Genomic DNA, 21460 nt, shown 5'->3' with positions numbered 1-21460 from the left:
CTTGTGTACCCCTTGGGTACACGTACCCCAACATGAAGACGGATAATACGAGTTTTGCAGAAAGAATTCCAAGTAATTTAACTGCTAAGTAGCTTCATTATATAAAAACAAATCATACAAAACAGAATGCGCCGTTGCCTTGTATTTTACAAATACAACATGAGACTCGAATGACATTTCTATTTTGTTGTTAAGTAGACTTCCTGTGCAGCGAGGAGCCCAGCGTGGGGCTTGAACTCACAACCCTGAGATCAAGACCTGAGGTGAGGTCAAGAGTCAGAAGCTCAACCAACTGAGCCCAGGCGCCCTGACATTTCTGTCTTTTAACAGCTGCTTTACGCTAAGACCCCCGGGCCCGAGAGCACACACTTATTTAGTCTTCCACCATCGTCTTCAGGGAACTGACCATGAGAAAACTTAAGATCTGCTTGAAATCCATGCTTTTATCCTTTTCTCCAGATTCAGAGAAAAGATGTACCTTCCTCCTCTTTAAACATCTCCTCCTTCCCTTCGGGCCCAGTCCTTGGAATTCTAGCCATCTCAGTCTCACCAGAGAACTTTATGGTCTTTCTTGCTAGCTTCCTTATTCTTTCTTCCTCAATGATAACAATTATTATTATCATTAATGCCAGTGAATACCAACGAAACGCTTACCGAGTACTTACTACATGGCATGTGCTGAGTTAAGCACTTTACACACATTATGCCACTTAATCCTCCTAATTAAATGAAGGAAGAAATAATATTATTGTCTTCACTTTCTGAATAAGCAAACAAATAAAAACAGTTAGCTATACTGTGCTGATTGCCGAGTAATCCATGCAGCTGGATATTAACCAATGGGTCTCACCTCTAAGTCCGTGACTTAAGCCCCTAGCACATGATCTCCTCTAACTTCAAACTTCCCTTCTAGCCCTTCCCACTACCCCTGTCCCTTCACTGCTGCTTCTAGCTACTGTTCAATCCCACTTACTCCTTTTGTAGTCAATTTCCTACAATCATGGTCTAATTCATCTATTTCTTGTCTACCCGTTTCTTAGCTTTCAGCAGTGCTCTTAGGAACTGTTTACTGACAAGATTACGGAGGCTCTTTGGAATTTCTAGTTAGAGATGGCTGGAAAAAGCCCCAGTTTCATTCTTATCTTGCCTGGATGTTATAATTTTTCTAGTCTATGGAAGGTTACCACAGATAATGTCTATCTTGCTTTGGGCAATACTGCAGGGCCATGTTGGAAGGATCTATCAAACAGCTATCTGTTCTTTTAACCAAATTTCAGTTAAATTTTTCCAAGGATTACAGACCAGAATATAAAATAGGACTGCTTTTGAACGTGGCTTATTTGTTGTTTATTTATTTATTTAAATTTTTAATGTTTATTTTTAGAGAGAGAGAGAGAGAGAGAGAGAGACAGAGCGTGGGCAGAGGAAGAGAGAGGAAGACGCAGAAACCGAAGCAGTCTCCAGGCTCCGAGGTGTCAGCACAGAGCCCACGTGGGGCTTGAACTCACGAACCGCGAGATCATGACCTGAGCCGAACCAACTGATGCTCAACCAACTGAGCCACCCAGGTGCCCCTGTTGTTTATTTTTACCAAATAATTTCACGTGATAATTTTATCGTCACTATTCCTACTTTGAAGATCTGCCATTCACTTCTTTTTTTCCATCAAAGTGGAAGTTCCTGTGCCCAACCACTATACAGAGAAAAGGAAGACAAACAAATGGAAAGGACAGGAAAGCTTTGCCCGACACTGCCTATTCAAGCAATTGGTAACGGGTTAGGCACGTTATGCTCGGTTACTGATCACTGTGTCAGCTGGAAGAGCACCTGTAGATTATGGACGTTTAGGTGAGGACGAAGCTCTCACCTTTGGAATCTGTTCAGAAGTGGTCCTTTGTTTCTCTTCACCAGATTAGGCCTGCGGATAGTAAGGGCAAGGTGCCAACACATCTTCCACACTCTGACAATCCTGTACAGCTTGGGCTGAGTTATGTGCTGAATGGTTATTCATAATATATTCAGATTCTTAGAACCTGAAGAAATCTTAGAAATCACTGACTCCAAGGCCTTCATTAGATAAGACACTAAGGCCCAAGTGGGATCACAAGCATGCCCAAGGTTAACAGAGCACAGCTCAAATTAGAATCCACATCACTTGACTTCCATTCGGATATTCTTGCCACATGCCTTGGCACTTGGCAGTGACCTGCTAGCGACTCACTAATAAATACCTAGCTGTGTGCTTTTAAAGCTACAGCTGTATTATTCTTTGCTCAACAATAATCTACATTCAAGCATCTGGCTGCAGACACATGCACACTCATGTTTATGTTTGCTTAATCTCCTATCTAAACAATTAACCTCTACATTTTAATGCCAAGTCTAGGTGCTCTCCTGTGCTCTCTTTGTTAATCCAATTCTTGGGGACTCCCCATCCCTGCCTTCCCTCACACAGCTCAGTAAGAATATAGTGGTTCCCTTCTCAAAGCGTCCTCCAGCTGAGTATCTTGAACATTCTGCCAAATGTGATACAAGATTCAAGAAAACTGGGACAAGTGATCAAAATGTCCTGGGGATCAACGAATAGAGGGGACATTTCAAAGGTAAACTAGTGGATGGCTGTTACTTGTGAGAAAGAAAAAGGGTTTGCTATGAAGGTTAAGAAATACTCGGCTTTGTGCTGGTGGTACGGAGCCTGCTGGGAATTCTCTCTCTATTGCTCTCTGATCTTCCCCTGCGCGTGCACTCTCTCTCTCTCTCTCTCTCTCTCAAAAAAATATATACATATTAGTTTTTTAGTCACTTAACCCAACCCAACAACCTAAACCCGAGCTGCCCCAAAGTCCCACCAAGAGTAATTCTTTAACTGCTCCATTTAAACCAAGTGCTCTTAGTAATAAGCAAGGCCATGTTAAGCTTAGTGCTGGCGGCTGATAGACCCACACGTTGGCTAAACTGGTAAAATCTGCTACAAAGGCTGAAAAGTTAAGACCCAACAGGGGACTGACTTTGATGTCACCATTTTTTGTTATGCCACAAGGAGTTGGACACGAATAGATTCTCAGTAGCTTCTTAGTCCAGGAGTTAGCTGTCCATCAAGGCAAGCCCTCCGCAGTATTTCAAGTCTGATTAGATGGCAGAAGGGATGTGAAGATCGTTATCCATATGTTTGAATGTCCGGTTACAGTATTTTTCTATACTACGATGGTTTGTTCAAATGGTCACATAGTTACTTTGTTACTGTAGATAAATTTTTTTCTCCCCTCCGACTTATTCTACAAAAATGTACAGACTGAAAGAATGTTAAAGCTAAAAGAGGCTGTTGACTGGCCTTTCTCCATGTTAGTGGAACAGGGACAACAGCTGTTCAGACTGACTTTGAGGCACGTCAAGACACCAAAATGCCTTTCTTAGCAAAGACAGTGTATCACATTTTAATTTTCTGTAAATTAATAAACGACATGGTGGCAACTTGCAGCCAATTATCTGATCAGCTAGAATATCCCTGGACTCAGGAATCAAGAGTAATCTAGTTCAGAAAATCAGCTCTGCAGTTTGGGTAAATTACTTAGATTATTTGCATCTCAATTTCTTCATCTGTGAAATAGGGAAATTGGCAGCCATATCTGCAGGTTGTTGTATAGATTAAAAGAGAAAATATCCATAGAAGCATCATACATGGATTTCTTTGGGGCCACTTAAAAATTCTACACGTCAGTGCACCTGGGTGGCTCAGTCGGTTGAGCGTTGGACTTCGGCTCAGGTCAAGATCTCACGGTTCATGGGTTTGAGCTCTGTGTCAGGCTCTGTGCTGACAGCTCAGATCCTGGAGCCTGCTTCAGATTCTGTGTCTCCCTCTCTCTCTGCCCTTCCCCTGCTCACGCTCTGTTTGTCTCTCTCAAAAATAAACATTAAAAAATTTTTAAAAACTTACATACGGGCAAATATTTTATATAAGCATAATCTATACCTAACCTTAAACTTGGAGTATTCTTTCAACTGGTTTGGCCTCTGCCCACCTCACTATGATTTAACTAAATTAAGGCTATAGCAAGTTGAAAAAATAAAGGTCTGTAAATTGTACCCGCTACTCCCAGAAGAAGACCATTGGCCATGAAGCGAATACAGCTTTAGTTTCAAGGCTCGTCCTTGGCATAGGCCCCATTTAAGACTCTGGGCAGTGGTGGGGGGGGGGGGGTGGCAGCTAACAGCATGTTCACATGGTCATATGTTTTTGTGAAACTTGTTAGCTATTTTTGTAGCCTTTTTCTTAAAAAAGGTTCCCAAGATTATATAAGCTTCAGGTCCCCCAAATCTTGGATTATACAAAAAAAAAAAAAAAAAAAAATCAACCACCACAACAAAATTAGGCATATGCCAGAAAATTCTTCTACTCCCAGAATCCCGTGGGTACAGGGCTTCATCCAAGATCTTCCAAATGACAAGCATATTCCCCAAATAAGTTCTGGTGGGGGGTTGTGGTGGGGGACGCTTGGCAGCAGTGTTGGTGGCTGTAGGATCCCGGCTGTCAGTGGCGGCACAGGTCTGAGGAGGGGTGAGGCTGAGAAGGCTGTGACAGGATTGTGACTGGTAGGCAGGGAGAGCCAGCTGGGACGTGGGATGCAAGGGTGGTATGTGGGAAGCAAATTTTGAAGAGGAGAAGGGGCACAAAGACTGTCGCTGTGGACTTCAAGATACATGGTCACCCCTAGCCAGCGTGCAGAGTAAGGGAGCAGAGCAAGGGAGCAACACGTTGCCTACAAGCGCTCTTCTTTGTTCATTAACAGTTTTACGTACAGTGGCTGAAACGCTGGGTACATCAAGAGACCACAGGAGGCAAAGGATGCAGCCAGGGTTAGAGAGGGGAGGAGAAGGGAACGGTGGGGAGGGGAGTGGTGGGGAGGAGAGGGGAGGGGAGGGAAGGGAAGGGAGCGGAGCGAAGCGAAGGGAAGCGAAGGGAAGCGAAGGGAAGCGAAGCGAGTGGGGCCATGGGGGTGTGTGTGTGTGTGGGGGGGTGAGGTATCCTGTATTTTGTTATACTATGGCTATGCATTTCAGATGGCAGAGGCATCTGTGTAGGTCCAGGAGAGGAAAGGACTGTAGGAATCATCTAGCATAGATGTTTATCACCTGGGAAAACAGGCCCATCACAGGCACGGTGAGAAGCAGCGGGCTGGCCAGACCCCCACGGCGCAGCCCCCTTCCCTGCTCTCTGACCGGTCCCCCCTCCTCTTGCCTCTTATTTTCCTTTCCTGCCCTTTCTGTTATTGCTTCCTCCTCTTCCTTCCCTTGTACAGACCTGAAGTGTTCCTCCCCGCCCCCCATTTTTAATGCTTTCTGGATTTTGTGCGTTATGGTTCTCTCTCAAAAACGTCTAACTGGTGTGTAGTAACGTGAGGCCCTCCCCACCCCCACCCGCGCCCTTTGAATTTATGGCACTGGGTTTCAGTGGAGAAACGGGTCCTTCGCTCCTATGGTGACTTGATCTTGCCTAAGGTTGCCTGACGGTTGCCCCATCACAAGGCCCAAGTGGCTAATTAGCTGTTCTTTCTCCACCCCTCCCACCTGCTGGTCATGATAATTTCTCTCTAGAGTTTAGAGTTGTCAAATCTGATCTTTGTAAATACAAACAAGGTAGGTGAGACTTTTTTCTCTGCAGGTATTTCAGCAAATGAAACAATAAACCCTTTCTTACATCTAAGATTCTAACAGAAGGAAAGATAACAGCATTACGCCCTGTAATTGTCCTCATGAGTCTGAATAGCTGTTAATTGCTGGGTTCTGCTCTACCTGTGATCGTACACAGTCCCTCTTTAGCCTTTTTTTTAAGTGTAGAATTCACTGAATTTTGCTATATTCTCATTGTTGTCCAAGCATCCCCAGGGTCTAATGCTGGAACATTTCCATCACCCTGACAAGAAACCCCACCTCTCTGAGCACTCAGTCCCAATTCACCCCCCCCTCCCCATCTCATCTCCTGGCAACCACCAAACTACTTTCTGTCTTTATGAATTTACTTATTCTGGACATTAAAAAAAAAAGTTTATTTATTTTGAGAGAGAGGGAGGGAGACAGAGAGGCAGACAGAGACGGAGACAGAATCCCAAGCAGGCTCCACTCTGTCAGAGCAGAACCCAATGCGGGGCTCAAACTCAATAACCATGTTATGACCTGAGCCGAAATCAAGAGTCGGACGCTGAACTATGCCACCTAGGTGCCCCACTTATTCTGGGCATTTTATTAAAAAATTTTTTTAAGTGTATTTATTTATTTTGAGAGAGAGAGAGAGAGAGAGAGAGAGAGAGAGAGAGAGAGAGAGATGAGGGAAAGAATCCCAAGCAGGCTTTGCATGGTCAGCTCAGAGCCTGATGCAGGGCTAGAACCCACAAACAGCGAGATCGTGATCTGAGCGGAAATTAAGAGTCAGCCGGTTAACTGACTGAGCCACCCAGGCACCCCTATTCTGAACATTTTATTCCAATGGAATCATACAAAATGTGGCCACTTCTTGGCACAATATTAACATAATGAAAACATTAGCATAATGTTTTCAAGGTTCATCCACATTGTAGCAGGTGGCAGCACTTCCCTTTTTATGGCTGAATAGTATTCCACCATAGGAATATAACATTTTGTTTATTCATTCATCAGTTGGTGGACAAATAGGTTGTTTCCACTTTTGGGCCATCATAATAGTGCTATGAACATAGGACGCAAATGTTGTACAAGTTTTTGTGTGAACGTGTGCTTTCGATTCTCTCGAGTATAGAAACGAGGGGTGGCGGGGCGCCTGGGTGGCGCAGTCGGTGAAGCGTCCGACTTCAGCCAGGTCACGATCTCGCGGTCCGTGAGTTCGAGCCCCGCGTCGGGCTCTGGGCTGATGGCTCGGAGCCTGGAGCCTGTTTCCGATTCTGTGTCTCCCTCTCTCTCTGCCCCTCCCCTGTTCATGCTCTGTCTCTCTCTGTCCCAAAAATAAATAAACGTTGGAAAAAAAAAAAAAAAAGAAACGAGGGGTGGAATTGCTAGGTCATACTGTAACTTTAACTTTGAGAAACTGCTGAACTGTTTTCCATAGTGGCTGCACTGTTTTACATTCCTTTCAGCGATGCACAAGGGTTCCAATTTCTCCACATCCTCACCGACACTTTCTTATTCCTGTTTTGTTTTGTTTTTGGACTACAGTCATACTAGAGGGTGTGAAGTGATACGTAATGTCATTTAATTTGCATTTCCCTAATGACTAATGAGTTGAGCATTTTTCTATGTACTTATTGGGCAACTGTATGTCTTCCTTAGGCAAATGTCTATTCATATCCTTTGCCCATTTTTTAATTGAGTTATTTGTCTTTTTCTTATTGAGTTACAAGAATTCTTGATGTATTCTGGACACTAGATCCTTACCATATGTATGATTTACAAATATTTTCATAATCTGTGGGTTATCTTTTCATTTTCTTGGCAGTATCCTTGGATGTACAAAAGTTGGAAATGACCGATTTCTTTCTATATTCAATATTCAATTCTACATTCAATATTACTTGAATATTTGGGAAGATTTTTAAAAGCTAAAAATTATATATTTTAGAATTAAAAGATACTTTAGAATATAAACCAAGAGGGTAAGACTTGAAGAAATTTGGAGCTTCTGGTGATATGATGATCTGGGTCCCCATAATTATGTTGGGTTCTTAGTGTAAATAATATAATTGTATGGCACCTAGTTCCTAGCTTTGCTTTTGTTGACTACTCTTTCAGAAGACTCAATGAAGAATTAAAGAGTGCAGTCAGATTATCCTTTGGCTAAAGAATGAGGATTTCTAGTAGCACTAATGGTTTGATATTTTTAGTCAGAGCCCCACTTTATTTGTACGCTAACTATAATCAATCTTTCTCCCTTTCGTCAGAGGTATATGTCATAAGAAACTTAAAAGGGCACCGTTCCAGTTGGCCTCTGCTTGCTGGCTTACAAACAGAAGTTTTGTATTTATGGACAGTGATCCAGAGTGGTGTCCAAGTGCATCTGAGTTTAGAGTTGCTATCACAGCAGAAATCGGAAACCTCGGGAACTATAAGGCATTTACCATGTCTACATGGAAGCCACTTCTCATCACAGCATTTACAAATATACAGTGATCAGAACGTTAGCTTCCTGGGATCCCATATCTGCCTCAGATCTGTATACGATATATATACGTGAATCCTCTATTTTTTTTTTTTTTAGTAAACTGCCTACAAAATTACTACCTCACCACTTATATTTTATGCAGCAGAATGACCATGTACGCCTTTCTTCTGAAAATGCCATAGCAACATGAATACTTGGTACTGAAAAGCATCTTTAATTGACAAGAGCTTTTTATTTTTAATTTAAACACAGCCCATGCTTGGAGTGGGGCATTTAAATAGTCGACTTGGTGACTTCATGTGAGTCAAAAACAAAACCTGGGTCTGCTCATTTTTGGCCTGATCTTCTACCCACTTTCTGACAAATGTCCCTACAGCTAGAATGCAGTGGCATTTCTATCAGAAGCCTCTATTACTAACAATTTTGGTACATATGGTTCTTAGAATACTTGGTGCAAGGTGTCCAGAATTTAATGAATCTCACTTTATCTTCAAAGCCAGTGCTTGAGTAGAGAGGAACTTGGATTTAAAAACCAGTCCATTTTAAGCCCAAAGGCAATTCTTATCCAGAAATTACTTATCCTTATTTTTAGTGTCTTACACACCCCCTACTCTTCTCATTTTGAAAACGGGGTAGAAATAAAGCTGCATACAACATCATCTTTTGGGCTGCACAAATCACAGATAGGCTTTGAAGGCCTCTAGGGAGCTATTACTGCTTCACCAAGAGAACTCTAGGTGGGCCCTAAATCTCTTGGCCCTGGACTTCAGCCAATTGCTGAAAAAATGTCAACACAAACACACACCACTACCTTAAAAAACTCTGTGCTTGGGAAGGACAGCTTTCCCTGGCAGCCGCGACTGGGGCACCTCGTTTTTGTTAGAGCTACAAGTCAGTTTATCAACTGTGTTAAGAAATGTGAGGCAATCGATTAGGAGAATGCTATACTGCTGGAGGTGGCTGATGCAAGACAGAAGAGGAAAGATGGAACTATTAGTCTAACAATCTTCCGCAAAAAAAACCTCCTCTACATTTAACCTTCTCATCAAAAGTGTGAAACAGATGGTGGAGATAATGATGTTAGTTAGACAATGAAGATGATGATGATCTAACAGTATCATTGTTATAATAACATTAACAGCGTAATTTGGTAATAATAATAGTATTTGAGGAATAACAAGTGATGCTAGCAAATAGGGAAAACTAAGCAATAAGAATCTGAGAAATTTGTTTATTACAAAGATCACGGGATACGACACCATTTCAAAAAGCTGAAGATACTATGGGGACACCAAGTATTACAAAACAGCTACCAGAAGAAATAAACCAGTGATCCTCAAACCTCAGGGTAGTTACTATAACCTAGAGGACATGTTAAAACACAGATCATCAGGCCCCATCTTTAGCAGGTCTGGGGCAGACCTAAGAATGTGCATTTCTAGGGGCGCCTGGGTGGCCCAGTTGGTTGAGTGTCTGACTTCGGCTCAGGTCAGGATCTCACGGTTTGTGAGTTCAAGCCCCTCGTCGGGCTCTGTGCTGACAGCTTGGAGCCTGGAGCCTGCTTCGGATTCTGTCTCCCTCTCTTTCTGCCCCTCCCCCATTTGTGCTCTGTCTCCTCTCTCTCAAAAATAAATAAACATTAAAAAAAAAAGAAAAAAAGAATTTGCATTTCTAACAAGTTCCTAGGATGCAAGCCAGGAGACGCTAGGAGGTGCTCATGACTCTGGTCCCAAGACCATAGAGTCTACTTGGAAAGGAAGGAGATGAATATTTGTTGAGGGAAGGAAGAGAGCAATTATTTAAAACTACCTTGGGTTAGGCTTGGTCAGATGCTTACATATATATATATATTTAAGTTTATTTCGAGAGAGTGCACGCATGAGCAGGGGAGGGGCAGAGAGAGAGGGAGAGACAATCCCAAGCAGGCTCCGTGCTATCAGTGCAGAGCCCAAGGTGGGGCTGGATCTCAGGAACCGTGAGGTCATAACCTGAGCCGAAATCAAGAGTTGGACACTTAAACCGACTGAGCCACCCAGGTGCCCCCATTGTTTATACATTTTATCTCATTCAGTCCTCACACCCTAATGAGCTTCCCAAACTTTTCCAGAGAAGAATGAATGTGTCCACACAAAGGGTATGCCTAAGCAGTTCTCTAGAAATAAAACATTTCTTTGATGACTACGCTATTTTAAAAATTCATGTAAATTTCACATTCTGTTTTGAAATATTGTTGCTTGTTAGGAATTAAATCCAATTTAAATATCAGATAAACTGCTTAATCCTTAACCTCAATTCTTTGGTAATATCGGCCTTCGGGAACATGAGGAAATGGGTGGTTGAAATTTAATAATTAGTCTATTGTAACACAGCTGGTACATTATTTAATGCAGAATTTGTACTTAGGCCTGCAGGTGTTTAAAGACAATACACCTCCTACTACCTTAACTCCACCATTTCACCCCTTACCTACCTGAGAGGTCTATCAGGTTCTTCTCTACTATTCCTTTATGGATTCTCTATTGTTCCAATCAAACCAGCCCACTTACTGTTCCTCAGGTTTTTCTCACTTTTCCTGGTCTCCACATATATGTTCATTATTCTTTGCAGCTGGAAAGCTTCCTCTCTCATCTCTCCCTTACTAGAATCTTCCATAACCTTTAAGGTTCAGCTGAAATGCCATTTTTTTGAAAACCAATCCCATTTTTAAAAGGCTGCTGCACTGAACACATCTGGTGAGTTCTGATGGCTCCCCAGACGGATTTAATAATGTCAGTGGGTATATAATTATTTTTGTTAAATTAGCTTGTGCATATAATCTCATGGGCCCAAATTTACACATGCCTCTGCAAATAAATGATTCTTTAATTTTTTGTTTAATGTTTGTTTATTTTTGAGAGAGAGAGACAGAGTGTGAGAGGGGGAGGAGCAGAGTGAGAGGGAGACACAGAATCCAAAGCAGTCTCGGGGCTCTGAGCTGTCAGCACAGAGCCAGACACGGGGCGCGAACTCATGGACTGTTAGATCATCATGACATGAGCCCAAGTTGGACACTTAACTGACCTAGCCACCCAGGCACCCCGTGATTCTTTAAAAAAAAAAAAAAAAAAGATTTGCAAATTTTTTTTATGGAGTCATTCTTTTTCTTGAGTTTTGTATTTCTTTTTTTTTAATGTTTATTTTTGAGAAAGAGAGAGAGAGAGAGAGAGAGAGAGAGAGAGAGAGATCAAGCGCACAAGTGGGGGAAGGGCAGAGAAAGAGGGAAACACAGAATCTGAAGCAGGCTCCAGGCTGTGAGCTGTCAGCGAAGAGCCTGACACAGGGCTTGAACCTGCGAACTGTGAGATCATGACCTGAGCGAAAGTCGGATGCTTAACCAAATGAGACACCCAGGTGCCCGCAAATATTTTTTTAAAGATTATTTATTTTGACAGAGAGGGAGAGAGAGAGAGAGTACGTGCTCACTAGCAGGGAAGGGATAGAGGGAGAGAGTGAAAGAGAGAGAGAGAGAGGGACAGTATCCCAAGCAGGCTCTGTTCCATCAGCGCGGATCAAATGATCTCGGCTCAGGTCATGATTTCATGTTTCTTGTGTTTGAGCCCCGCGTGGGGCTCCACACTAACAGTGCAGAACCTACTTGGGATTCTGCCTCTCCCTCTCTCTCTGCCCCTCCCCAGCTAGCGCATACATGCATATGCATTCTCTCTCTCTCTCTCTCAAAATAAATAAACTTAAAAAAAAAAAAGTAATACTGGCACTCAAGAAAAGTTTTGTGCAATGTAAGATATTGGAGTGCAGATAAAAAGGAATTGGAAAAATATATTTAAAAGAAATCTCCAAAGAGGAAGAGTTAGATTATGATAAAATCTGTGGCTATGAATCAGAATAAAGATAAAGTCTAAAAATGTAGAATATATCTACACTTCTAGAATTGGAAGAAGGCTTGAAAGTCACCTAAGACAACCCTCTTACTTTTCAGTAGTAGAATTTCTGGACCCTGCTTTGTATTATGGTCAAAAGTCCCATCTGTGTAGTTAATGCTGTTTAATTTCCATCTGGCTTGGCCTTGGTCTCTTCACATTGTAATTTCAGTGCTACCTGAAGAAGGCTTTTTGCACTGAATAATAGATTTAGTTCTGAACGACCAGACCTGACTTTGGTCCAAAGGGAACTGAATTAAAAACAAAAAACAAAAACCAAAAAAACCCCCAAAAAACAAAGGGAACTGAATTGTAGGACCTACTTTGATTTTAAAGACTGTTAACCTTAGTGATGCTAACCTGAACCTCTGAGGAAGGAATCCTTACTCTTTAAGTGCAACTTCTGATCAGTCTAATAGCCAAGCCACAGTCATGGCCAAGACTAGAGAATACTCATACTTAAGCAGGTGGCCATCTGCTCCATTTGGCCAGCTCCAGCTTTAGACCCTGCGAGGTATTTCATATCCTGATTACATATTGGTTTAAGCACATAAACTAAAAGGATACCCACAGCATTGATCTTTTCCACTCCCACAGTTTGCAATCCCAGGGTGGTAAAGACAGGGACTTTAGAGTTGGGTAGAAACAGGTATGAGCTTAGGCAAGTTACTTAACCTTTGAAGGCCTCAGTTTCCACAAGGGCAATGATCACAGCACTACAATTATCTCATGAGTAATTGGCAGGTGTAGGTGGGGTATTGTTCAGCACTTCAGACAATGTCTGGTACGTACCAAATCCTTAATAAATGCCAGCAATTGTTATTATTGACACGGGGTGGCAAGGTTAACATACTCAGTCAACAACAATTGGGTTCTCTTCTCTCTTGTGTAAGCTTTTCCACGGCATTTCATTCCCTCCCTGATTCAATTATAATACCAATATTGACTCCTAAAACTATATTTAGTCCCACTTCTCTCCTGAACTTAAGATTGGGTTTCACAACCCTTAAGACACCTGGAGTTGCCCTTGGAGCCTAAAGCAAATCCAAAACTAGACCACTGCTGGCACTGAACAGTATCTGACACTCCTTTCGACTTCTCTGCATTTGTGAGATACTGTTATCTTTCCAGCCACCCAGGCAGAAAGACTGTTTTTTTTTTTTTAAGATTTTATTTATTATTTAATTTTTTACTTATTATTAAACACAATTTGTTTTAATGTTTATTTATTTTTTAGACAGAGAGAGAGAGAGAGAGAGAGAGAGAGAGAGAGAGAGAGAGAGGGAGAGAGGGAGGGAGGCCATGAGTGGGGTAAGGGCAGAGAGAGAGAGACACACAGAGTCCGAAGCAGGCTCCAGGCTCTGAGCTGTCAGCACAGAGCCCAATGTGGCTCAAACTCACGAACTGTGAGATCATGACCCGAGCCAAAATCAGATGCCTAACCGACTGAACCACCTAGGCGCCCCCAAATTTTATTTTCTTAAGTAATCTCTACACGCAGTCTGGGGCTCAAACTTACAACCCTGAGATCGAGAGTCACATGCTCTACCAACTAAGCCAGCCAGGTGCCCTAGACTGCATTGTTGTTGTTGTTTTTTTTTCTTTAAATGTTTGTTTTTGAGAGAGAGAGTGTGTGCAGGGCAGGCAGAGACAGGAGACAAAGGATCTGAAGCAGGCTCCACCCTGACAGTAGAGAGCCTGACGCGGGGCTCCAACCCCACAAACTGTGAGATCATGACCTGAGCAGAAGTCAGATTGCTTAACTGACTGAGCCACCCAGGTGCCCCATCTGGACTGAGTTTTTTACGAACGACTTCTTTATCCTCCATTTAATCAGTTGCCAAGTCATTCATTCATGTATTCATGTGTGAATGTATGAAATATTTCTTGGGCCTTTTCCATAAGCCAGGTGCTTAAGCTCCGGGAATACTGTCGTGAACAAAACTTACATGGTTTCTGCTCTTCTCTGCAAATATATAATTACAAATTGGAATATACACTTGGGAGGAAGTTTTAGTCAATATGAGAGAGCACAGCAGGGGACATCATATAAAATGAGAGTCAGGTAAAAGGCAACCAACAGAATGGGAAAAGATATTTGCAAATGACATATCAGACAAAGGGCTAGTATCCAAAATCTATAAAGAGCTCACCAAACTCCACACCCGAAAAACAAATAACCCAGTGAAGAAATGGGCAGAAAACATGAATAGACACTTCTCTAAAGAAGACATCCGGATGGCCAACAGGCACATGAAAAGATGCTCAACGTCGCTCCTTATCAGGGAAATACAAATCAAAACCACACTCAGCTATCACCTCACACCAGTCAGAGTGGCCAAAATGAACAAATCAGGAGACTATAGATGCTGGAGAGGATGTGGAGAAACAGGAACCCTCTTGCACTGTTGGTGGGAATGCAAATTGGTGCAGCCACTCTGGAAAGCAGTGTGGAGGTTCCTCAAAAAATTAAAAATAGACCTACCCTATGACCCAACAGTAGCACTGCTAGGAATTTACCCAAGGGATACAGGAGTGCTGATGCATAGGGGCACTTGTACCCCAATGTTTACAGCAGCACTCTCAACAATAGCCAAATTATGGAAAGAGCCTAAATGTCCATCAACTGATGAATGGATAAAGAAATTGTGGTTTATATACACAATGGAGTACTACGTGGCAATGAGAAAGAATGAAATATGGCCCTTTGTAGCAACATGGATGGAACTGGAGAGTGTGATGCTAAGTGAAATAAGCCATACAGAGAAAGACAGATACCATATGTTTTCACTCTTATGTGGATCCTGAGAAACTTAACAGAAACCCATGGGGGAGGGGAAGGAAAAAAAAAAAAAAAAAGAGGTTAGAGAGGGAGAGAGCCAAAGCATAAGAGACTCCTAAAAACTGAGAACAAACTGAGGGTTGATGGGGGGTGAGAGGGAGGGGAAAGTGGGTGATGAGCATTGAGGAGGGCACCTTTTGGGATGAGCACTGGGTGTTGTATGGAAACCAATTTGACAATAAATTTCATATATTGGGGAAAAAAAAATGAGAGTCAGGAAAGAACTCTCAGAAAAAGTGACAATTTGAACTGAGACCTGAAAGATGAAAGATGTCTGTTAGGTGAATGAATGAAGAAAATTCTAGGCACCTGCATTAGCAGCTACATAGGCTCCAAGGTAGGAAAGGGCTTAATGCCTTGAGGCTGAAAAGTTGTGAGGGGCATGTGAATGGCTCAGGTGGTTGAGTGTCTGACTCTTGGTTTCAGCTCAGGTCAGGGTCAGGGTCTTAGGTTGTGGGCCCTGTGTCGGGTTCCATGCTCAGCGTGGACCCTCTCAGTCTGCCCCCCAACCCCTCTCTCTCAAAAAAAAAAAAAAAAAAAAAAAAAGTTAAAAAAAAATAGTTGTGAACTTGCTTGAGATGAGGCTGGAACAGCAGGCAGGGGCTTACTAGCCACATATGGAAGCCTGCGAAGAGTTCTGAGCAGGAAAGGCACAGCATCAAGACCTCTTTGCTTTGGGAGGGATAAGGACAGAATTAGAGACCAGTCAGGAGGCTACTCATGTAGTTCTGGTGACAGTCAGCAGCTGTGGTGATGGAGAAAAGTAGATGTATTTGAGACATAATATGGAGGTGGTATTGATAGGACTTGGGGACTGGGATGTGGGGACAGAGTTAAAGTGGCAGGGCTGATTCTTAGATTTTTGACATGAGCAGCTGTGTAGATGAACGTGCATACAGAATCTACCTTTTATTTATTTATTTATTTTTTCAGAATCTACCTTTTAAAAGATTCTGTGTTCCAGGGGGTGCCCGGATGGCTTAGTCAGCTGAGTGTCTGACTCGATTTAGGCTCAGGTCATGATCCCGGGGTCATGGGATGGAGCTCTGCGCTGAGTGTGGAGCCTGCTTAAGATTCTCTCTCTGCCTCTCTCCTCTGCTCCTGCTTTCTCTCTCTCTAAAATAAAAATTAAAAGAAAAAGAAAAGATTCTGTGTTCCTAAAATATTTCACATGAGAACCCTATGTTTCCCTCTTGGTGCAACCACCTTGCCTCCAAGCCAATATAACCATCTAGATCATTGTTCTTTCTCATTGGTTTCCCAACTTCTTGTCTGTGTCTACTTGAAATCACCCTATGCTGTATTATCTTCCTAATACAGCTCTGGTCACATTATATCCCTTACAAATACCTCCAGGGATTCCCTACTCTTGGCTTTCCCCTTACCTGTCCCCCTTACCTTGGCTTTCAAGGCTCTACGACCTAACTTTCCAGTCTTATTTCCACCACTTCTCTATTTAACTCCTGCTTTAGTCCAAGTGGACTACTTCCTGTTCCTTGACCGTGTCACCACGCATTCCTACCTCAATACCTTTGCTCACTCTATTCCTTGTGTCTTACCATCTCTGTCTGCTGGAACCTTATTCAGCTTTCAAAGTTCATTAAAGGGCCAATCTTTCAATCTCATAACCTTTGTAATGGTCTCATGGCACTTAGACTTCTGCCTTTTATTGTGGTTATTAGAGTACTTATCTCAAGCCCATTCCCTACCCACTAACCGTAAGCCATACTTTTGAGTGCCTGGCTCTATCACTCATACTGCACCAATGCCCTTGTCCTTGCAGGCTCAAGCATGGGGTTTAACTCACAGTAGGCATATTCTGTTGAATTTATTTGGAACAATTCATGTTATTAAGTATCTAAGGAGTGATGAGACCCCAGCTGTTGAAGGGGAGATGTTTTCTGGCAGTATTTGCCAACACCATAGCAAAATTCATCTTCCACCAAATTCCTTGCAATCACACAAAGGACAAACATAGACAGACACATCCCTTTAATGGAGTCTTCTGGCTGTTCAGGATACTCCAATGCATTAATCCTCATAAGCTTATCCTTTCCCTGAAGTACTGAATATTAAAAATTACAGCTTCTAACTCAAGATTTTTCAACCTACTTGTAACCCATTAGTAGGTCATGAAATCAATTTAGTGGGTCATAAACACTACTAAAAAACAAAATAGAAAAACACACCGCATATGTAAGGATAAGTAACGTTTTCTGAAACGTGCTTCAAATACATATATAAGTGCACATGTGTACTGGGTCAGGATATGAAACATATTTCTCACCATGGGTCTGAGCCACAAAGGTTTGAAAGCTACTGCTTTAATGATCTATGGCCCACCCCGAGATCAGTATACAGAACCTAAGTAGGAAAAAATAAGATGTTAAGAAAGAGCAATGAGACTATCCAATTAAAAGTTATTCACACTTTAAAACGTGAATGCTTGATATACCTGACTCTTCCCTTGGGGTATCTGCATTTAAGTGCTTTTAACCTAAATTAATCTTGAAGTAGTAGAAAGGGAGTCAGAAATCATTTTGGACTACAGGCCTTCTTGGTACCTCTAACAAGGATTTCCTTCAGTATCCCAGTTCCCCCAGACAGCGGAGTTCCGGAACCAGGAACTCCATTACTGAAAGGCTACTCGTTTCTAGGTTACAATACACAGACATGAGAATACCTTTGTAAGGAAAACATTTACAACCAGAATGCACTCTTTCTTCCAGGCATGTGTCAAGCTTATCAACTTGTGTTTGCATGTATATATTTAATCCATACCTAGAAAACACAATCCTATATATCCATGTGGAAGAGCTATGGCTGATAGGAAGCAACATGAGGCCCCAAGTCAATCTAAACATGAGAAACCCAGAGTTACTGAAGGCAACAGGACATGTGAGATAGGAAGGGAGGAGCTGGGAAATGGTAGACTGGCAAGGGGCCTCAGGAGTTTGGCAGACGTATTCACCAAGTGTTTATCACTTGATAACGCATGGTAATGAGGAGAGAAGGACATGGAGAAAAAACAATGTCCCAGTCAGTTGTATGCCCCAGGACAGTACAGAGCAGTGGCCCACCAGGAGCACACAGGCAGTATTCAATTATGTCAGCAAAAAAGGGACCAAGTCCAAGTCCTAATTCCAGCCGTAGCTCCATTTAACAGGTTGCCCCCTAATAATTTGTTGCTACCTGTGTTACGTTCTCAATTTATAGTTGAGAAATCAACAGTGAGCTTCCAAACTAATGAATGTAAACACTCCTAATTGCCAATTACAACCCCAACAAATAACTGGGTCAGAGACAAGGCTGAAGGAGTAGAAGTTCAAAGCTGCTGTGGTGCAAAGAACTCTAGATTGGAATGTTGACAACTCTGGGTTAGACCTAAGAGACACGGGAGGTCCTTTTCACCTCTAAAATTTAACAATTCCACAAGGGAGGGAAAAGGTGACCTTCAGTTGGAAGAAAGGAAGATCACCTTGGTTTTATATACAAAAGGCAAGTAACAATTATATTAGTTGCCAAGGTTGTTTAAACGTAAATTGATGCCTCTCACGTTATCTAGATCTAGTTAACACCCTTAGGTAATATTATATGTTCACGTCTCTGCTGACTGACTACTGGATACGTTACAAACTTCTTTCTGGCGTTTAAGGCACATCTGCTCAACTTTTATCTCAAACTTCTTACCATTCTGATCTCTAATCTGCTCTTGTCCCAGAGCTGTTTGCTTAGTTCTTCCCCACCCCTACTATACCAGCTAAAGTCCCATAACCTTCACAAAACCTTCCAACTACTCAAGATTTATGCATCAGATCTTGACCTCTGAACTATTACAGGGCTTTACAACAGTCCTATTAGGTACACCTTATTCTCATTTCATAGGTAAGAAAATCGAGGCCCAGAGAAGTTAAGTGACTTGCCCAGGGCCCCACAGTTTGCAAGGAGCAGCAGGGCTGGGTCTGACTTGCTTGCCTTTCAAGTCCACACTTTTTTTTTTTTTTAATCATTGTGCCATGCTGTTTCCATGTATTAAAAACCATGGAAGAAAGATACAGTAAAAAAAGCCTATAAACCAGTTATAATATAGCTTGTTGTGACATAAAGTCAGACACATCACATCCTTTGAACCATATAGGTCATAAACGCTTGGAGTAGCATAGTTTTAAGGGGGTTGTCAGTCCTGTTTCCCAAACCCAGTATTAAAATAATATTCCAGGGTAAATGGCAGGTGAGTGGTTAAGGGTGGGGGAGAAGCAATATGGTATAAGAAGAAAATATTAGAAACAAGACAGAAAAGAGAAGTATAATGGAAGCTGGCAATGCAGAAAAAGGCTCCGAATATGGAAGTATAGATATGGGGCTTAAGGGCCCACAAAGCTAATACCTAAGTTAGGGGGCCTTTGCCTACCACAAGAAGCGCGCATGTGTGAGAGTTGATATTAATAACAGACAGCAGTACACATGGACAGAGAGTAGAACTCAAGAGAGACAAATAAGGATAGGTCGTGGGGACACGGGGTAGATGAGATCATGGCATGAGGAGACGGTGGTGGCTTCAAATGAGGGGCCAGAAGGGTAGAGCAGGGGTCGAAGAGAAAGGTGAAGAGGTTCAGAGGGCACGGCACCCCCAGACTCGAAAAGACTTGTCTTCCTCCCGACAGCTGGTTGGCATGATTGAGGATTCACATCCGGACCTCACAAAGCCCTCCTGGGTGGCTCCGGAAAGTGGAGGGGGGGGGGGGGTGTCACGTCCCTATTCCCTGGGGACTCCGCGAGGGGGCGGAGCGAGGCAGGAGGGTCCTTACCCATAAAGATGGAGATGATGAGCCGCAGCGCCTGTTCCGACGCGCCCAGGGACGTCGCCAACTTGTTAAGGCTCAGCTCCTCGAAACCCCACCGCAGCACCCTCGCCAGCTCCGCCACCGTCCCCACGTCCCCCTCAGCTACAGACGCCATCTTAGCTCCGGGCGTCCCCCAGGGACCCCCCAGCTCCGCGCGCCCCGAATGTGGGCACAAGGCTGTAGCTTCACCCCCAATTCCGGCCCGGAGCCCGCCCACGGCGTGCGCATTGGTTGCAGGCCCGCCCAGTGGCTCCAGGCTCCCTTGGCTATTGGTCCGTCCGGGTAGGGGGCGGGGCCTAACGCAGCAAGGTAAGCAGAGGGCGGGTCTGAACGTTTGTAAAGCAAAGGTGACTCCCGCCGAGAATGAACGCGGGGCAGGCCGAGGGGCGGGGCTTGGGATCGGGAACTTGAGTTGCGATTGGAAAAGTCTAAAGCCGGCGGCGAGGTGATTGTACAACTCGGTTCTAACTGCTTGGGGGAGGAGTCGGTGAGGGCGAGTGTCCGGCCGGCTCGTGCGCTGCCTTCCCATTGGCTGAGCTGGGAGCAGGCGAGAGTCGGGGCGGGGGGGGTCCGTCACCCGACCGCGAGGTTACTCTCGGTCGCCGGCGCGCCGGGGTTACTGGGGCATGTAACGGGGAGGGCGGGAATTCCTGGAGCAGTTTCGCGAGCGCCTCCTAACGGTACCTCTGGGCGGTTCTCAAACCGTTGGGCACGCCGCCTTCCCTTCGCAAGGGTGTCGGGAGAGCCCAGCGCCCCACAACAGTTTGCTCCTTTTAGTTCATGCATGCGTTTTCACGTAATCTCCCGGATTGAAACCTCACCTTCCCCCGAGAGGCGATGAAATTAAAACATGCCGATTTGGTCCGTATTATTTTCATTTAAAACGGACTAATTTGTCGCTATTGGACTCATATAGGTTCATGGTAAAGGTTCAAACAGTTTAGAAACAGAAAACAGAAAAGTTCTTTCTTCTCACCTTGTTTCCCATTCTTACTTCCTACAGGTAACCACCGTTCAGATTACGCCAACAAAGGTGTGTTGAGCATTTAGCATGTGCCTGGGACTGTCCTGGGCTCTGGGGAATACAATGATGAGCCCAAAGTTAGTGTTAATGCATGTGTAATTGCAAGCAAAAGTAAATGCTCTGAAGGAAAGGAGCAAGGTTCTTATGTAACAAAAGAACACTAAGAGTTTCTTATAACTGGAATTTGTGGAACCTTCTAGTACAATTATAGCTTATACTTCTATAGCACTTTGCGCTTTCTAAAGCACTTATGTCCATATTATTTCGCTTAATTTGGCTGTGAAACAGGATGTTTATTATTATGATGTTGTCTTACAGGCACAGAGGCTTGGAGAAATTAAGGAACTTGCTAAGTTCCTTTAACAGTAAGTGGCAGAGACAGAATTTAAACAAGTCTGTTAAATTTCACTTCCCTCCCCCCCCTTTTTTAGGAAAAGTTGTTTAAAAGATGAATTATTCAAAAAATATATGAAATATTCAGAACAGTTGAGAATAAGAGAACTTCCTCCCAGATTCAGAAACAAACATCTTATACACAGTTGAAGAGCCTGGTATATCCCTTCCCATGGCATCTCTCTCCTTCCCTTCTGAGAGGTCACCACTTTGCGGACTTTGCTTTTATGAATCCCATGCCTATTTTTATATGTTATATACTGTGTACATCTAGAAAGAACATATTGTTTGCTTACCTTTAAACTTTATATTAAT

The 21460-nt window shown here is 43.2% G+C and overlaps 1 protein-coding gene across 1 annotated transcript in view; it reads right to left on the bottom strand.

Moving 5' to 3' along the window:
* Positions 1-19891, bottom strand: part of LPCAT3 (lysophosphatidylcholine acyltransferase 3) — a 39863-nt gene extending 19972 nt beyond the window's left edge. The window contains exon 1 of the mRNA XM_040462600.1: positions 19693-19891. Coding sequence (XP_040318534.1) covers positions 19693-19843 — 151 coding nt within the window. The 5' untranslated portion in view covers positions 19844-19891. The remainder of the gene's footprint in view (positions 1-19692) is intronic.
* Positions 19892-21460: the final 1569 nt, after the last annotated feature.

This window comes from Herpailurus yagouaroundi, unplaced genomic scaffold (assembly GCF_014898765.1).
Source record: "Herpailurus yagouaroundi ecotype Mexico unplaced genomic scaffold, PumYag 355, whole genome shotgun sequence".
Taxonomy (NCBI): domain Eukaryota; kingdom Metazoa; phylum Chordata; class Mammalia; order Carnivora; family Felidae; genus Herpailurus; species Herpailurus yagouaroundi.
The sequence above is the reverse complement of the archived record's forward strand: the minus strand, read 5'-3'. Positions and strand labels throughout refer to the sequence as shown.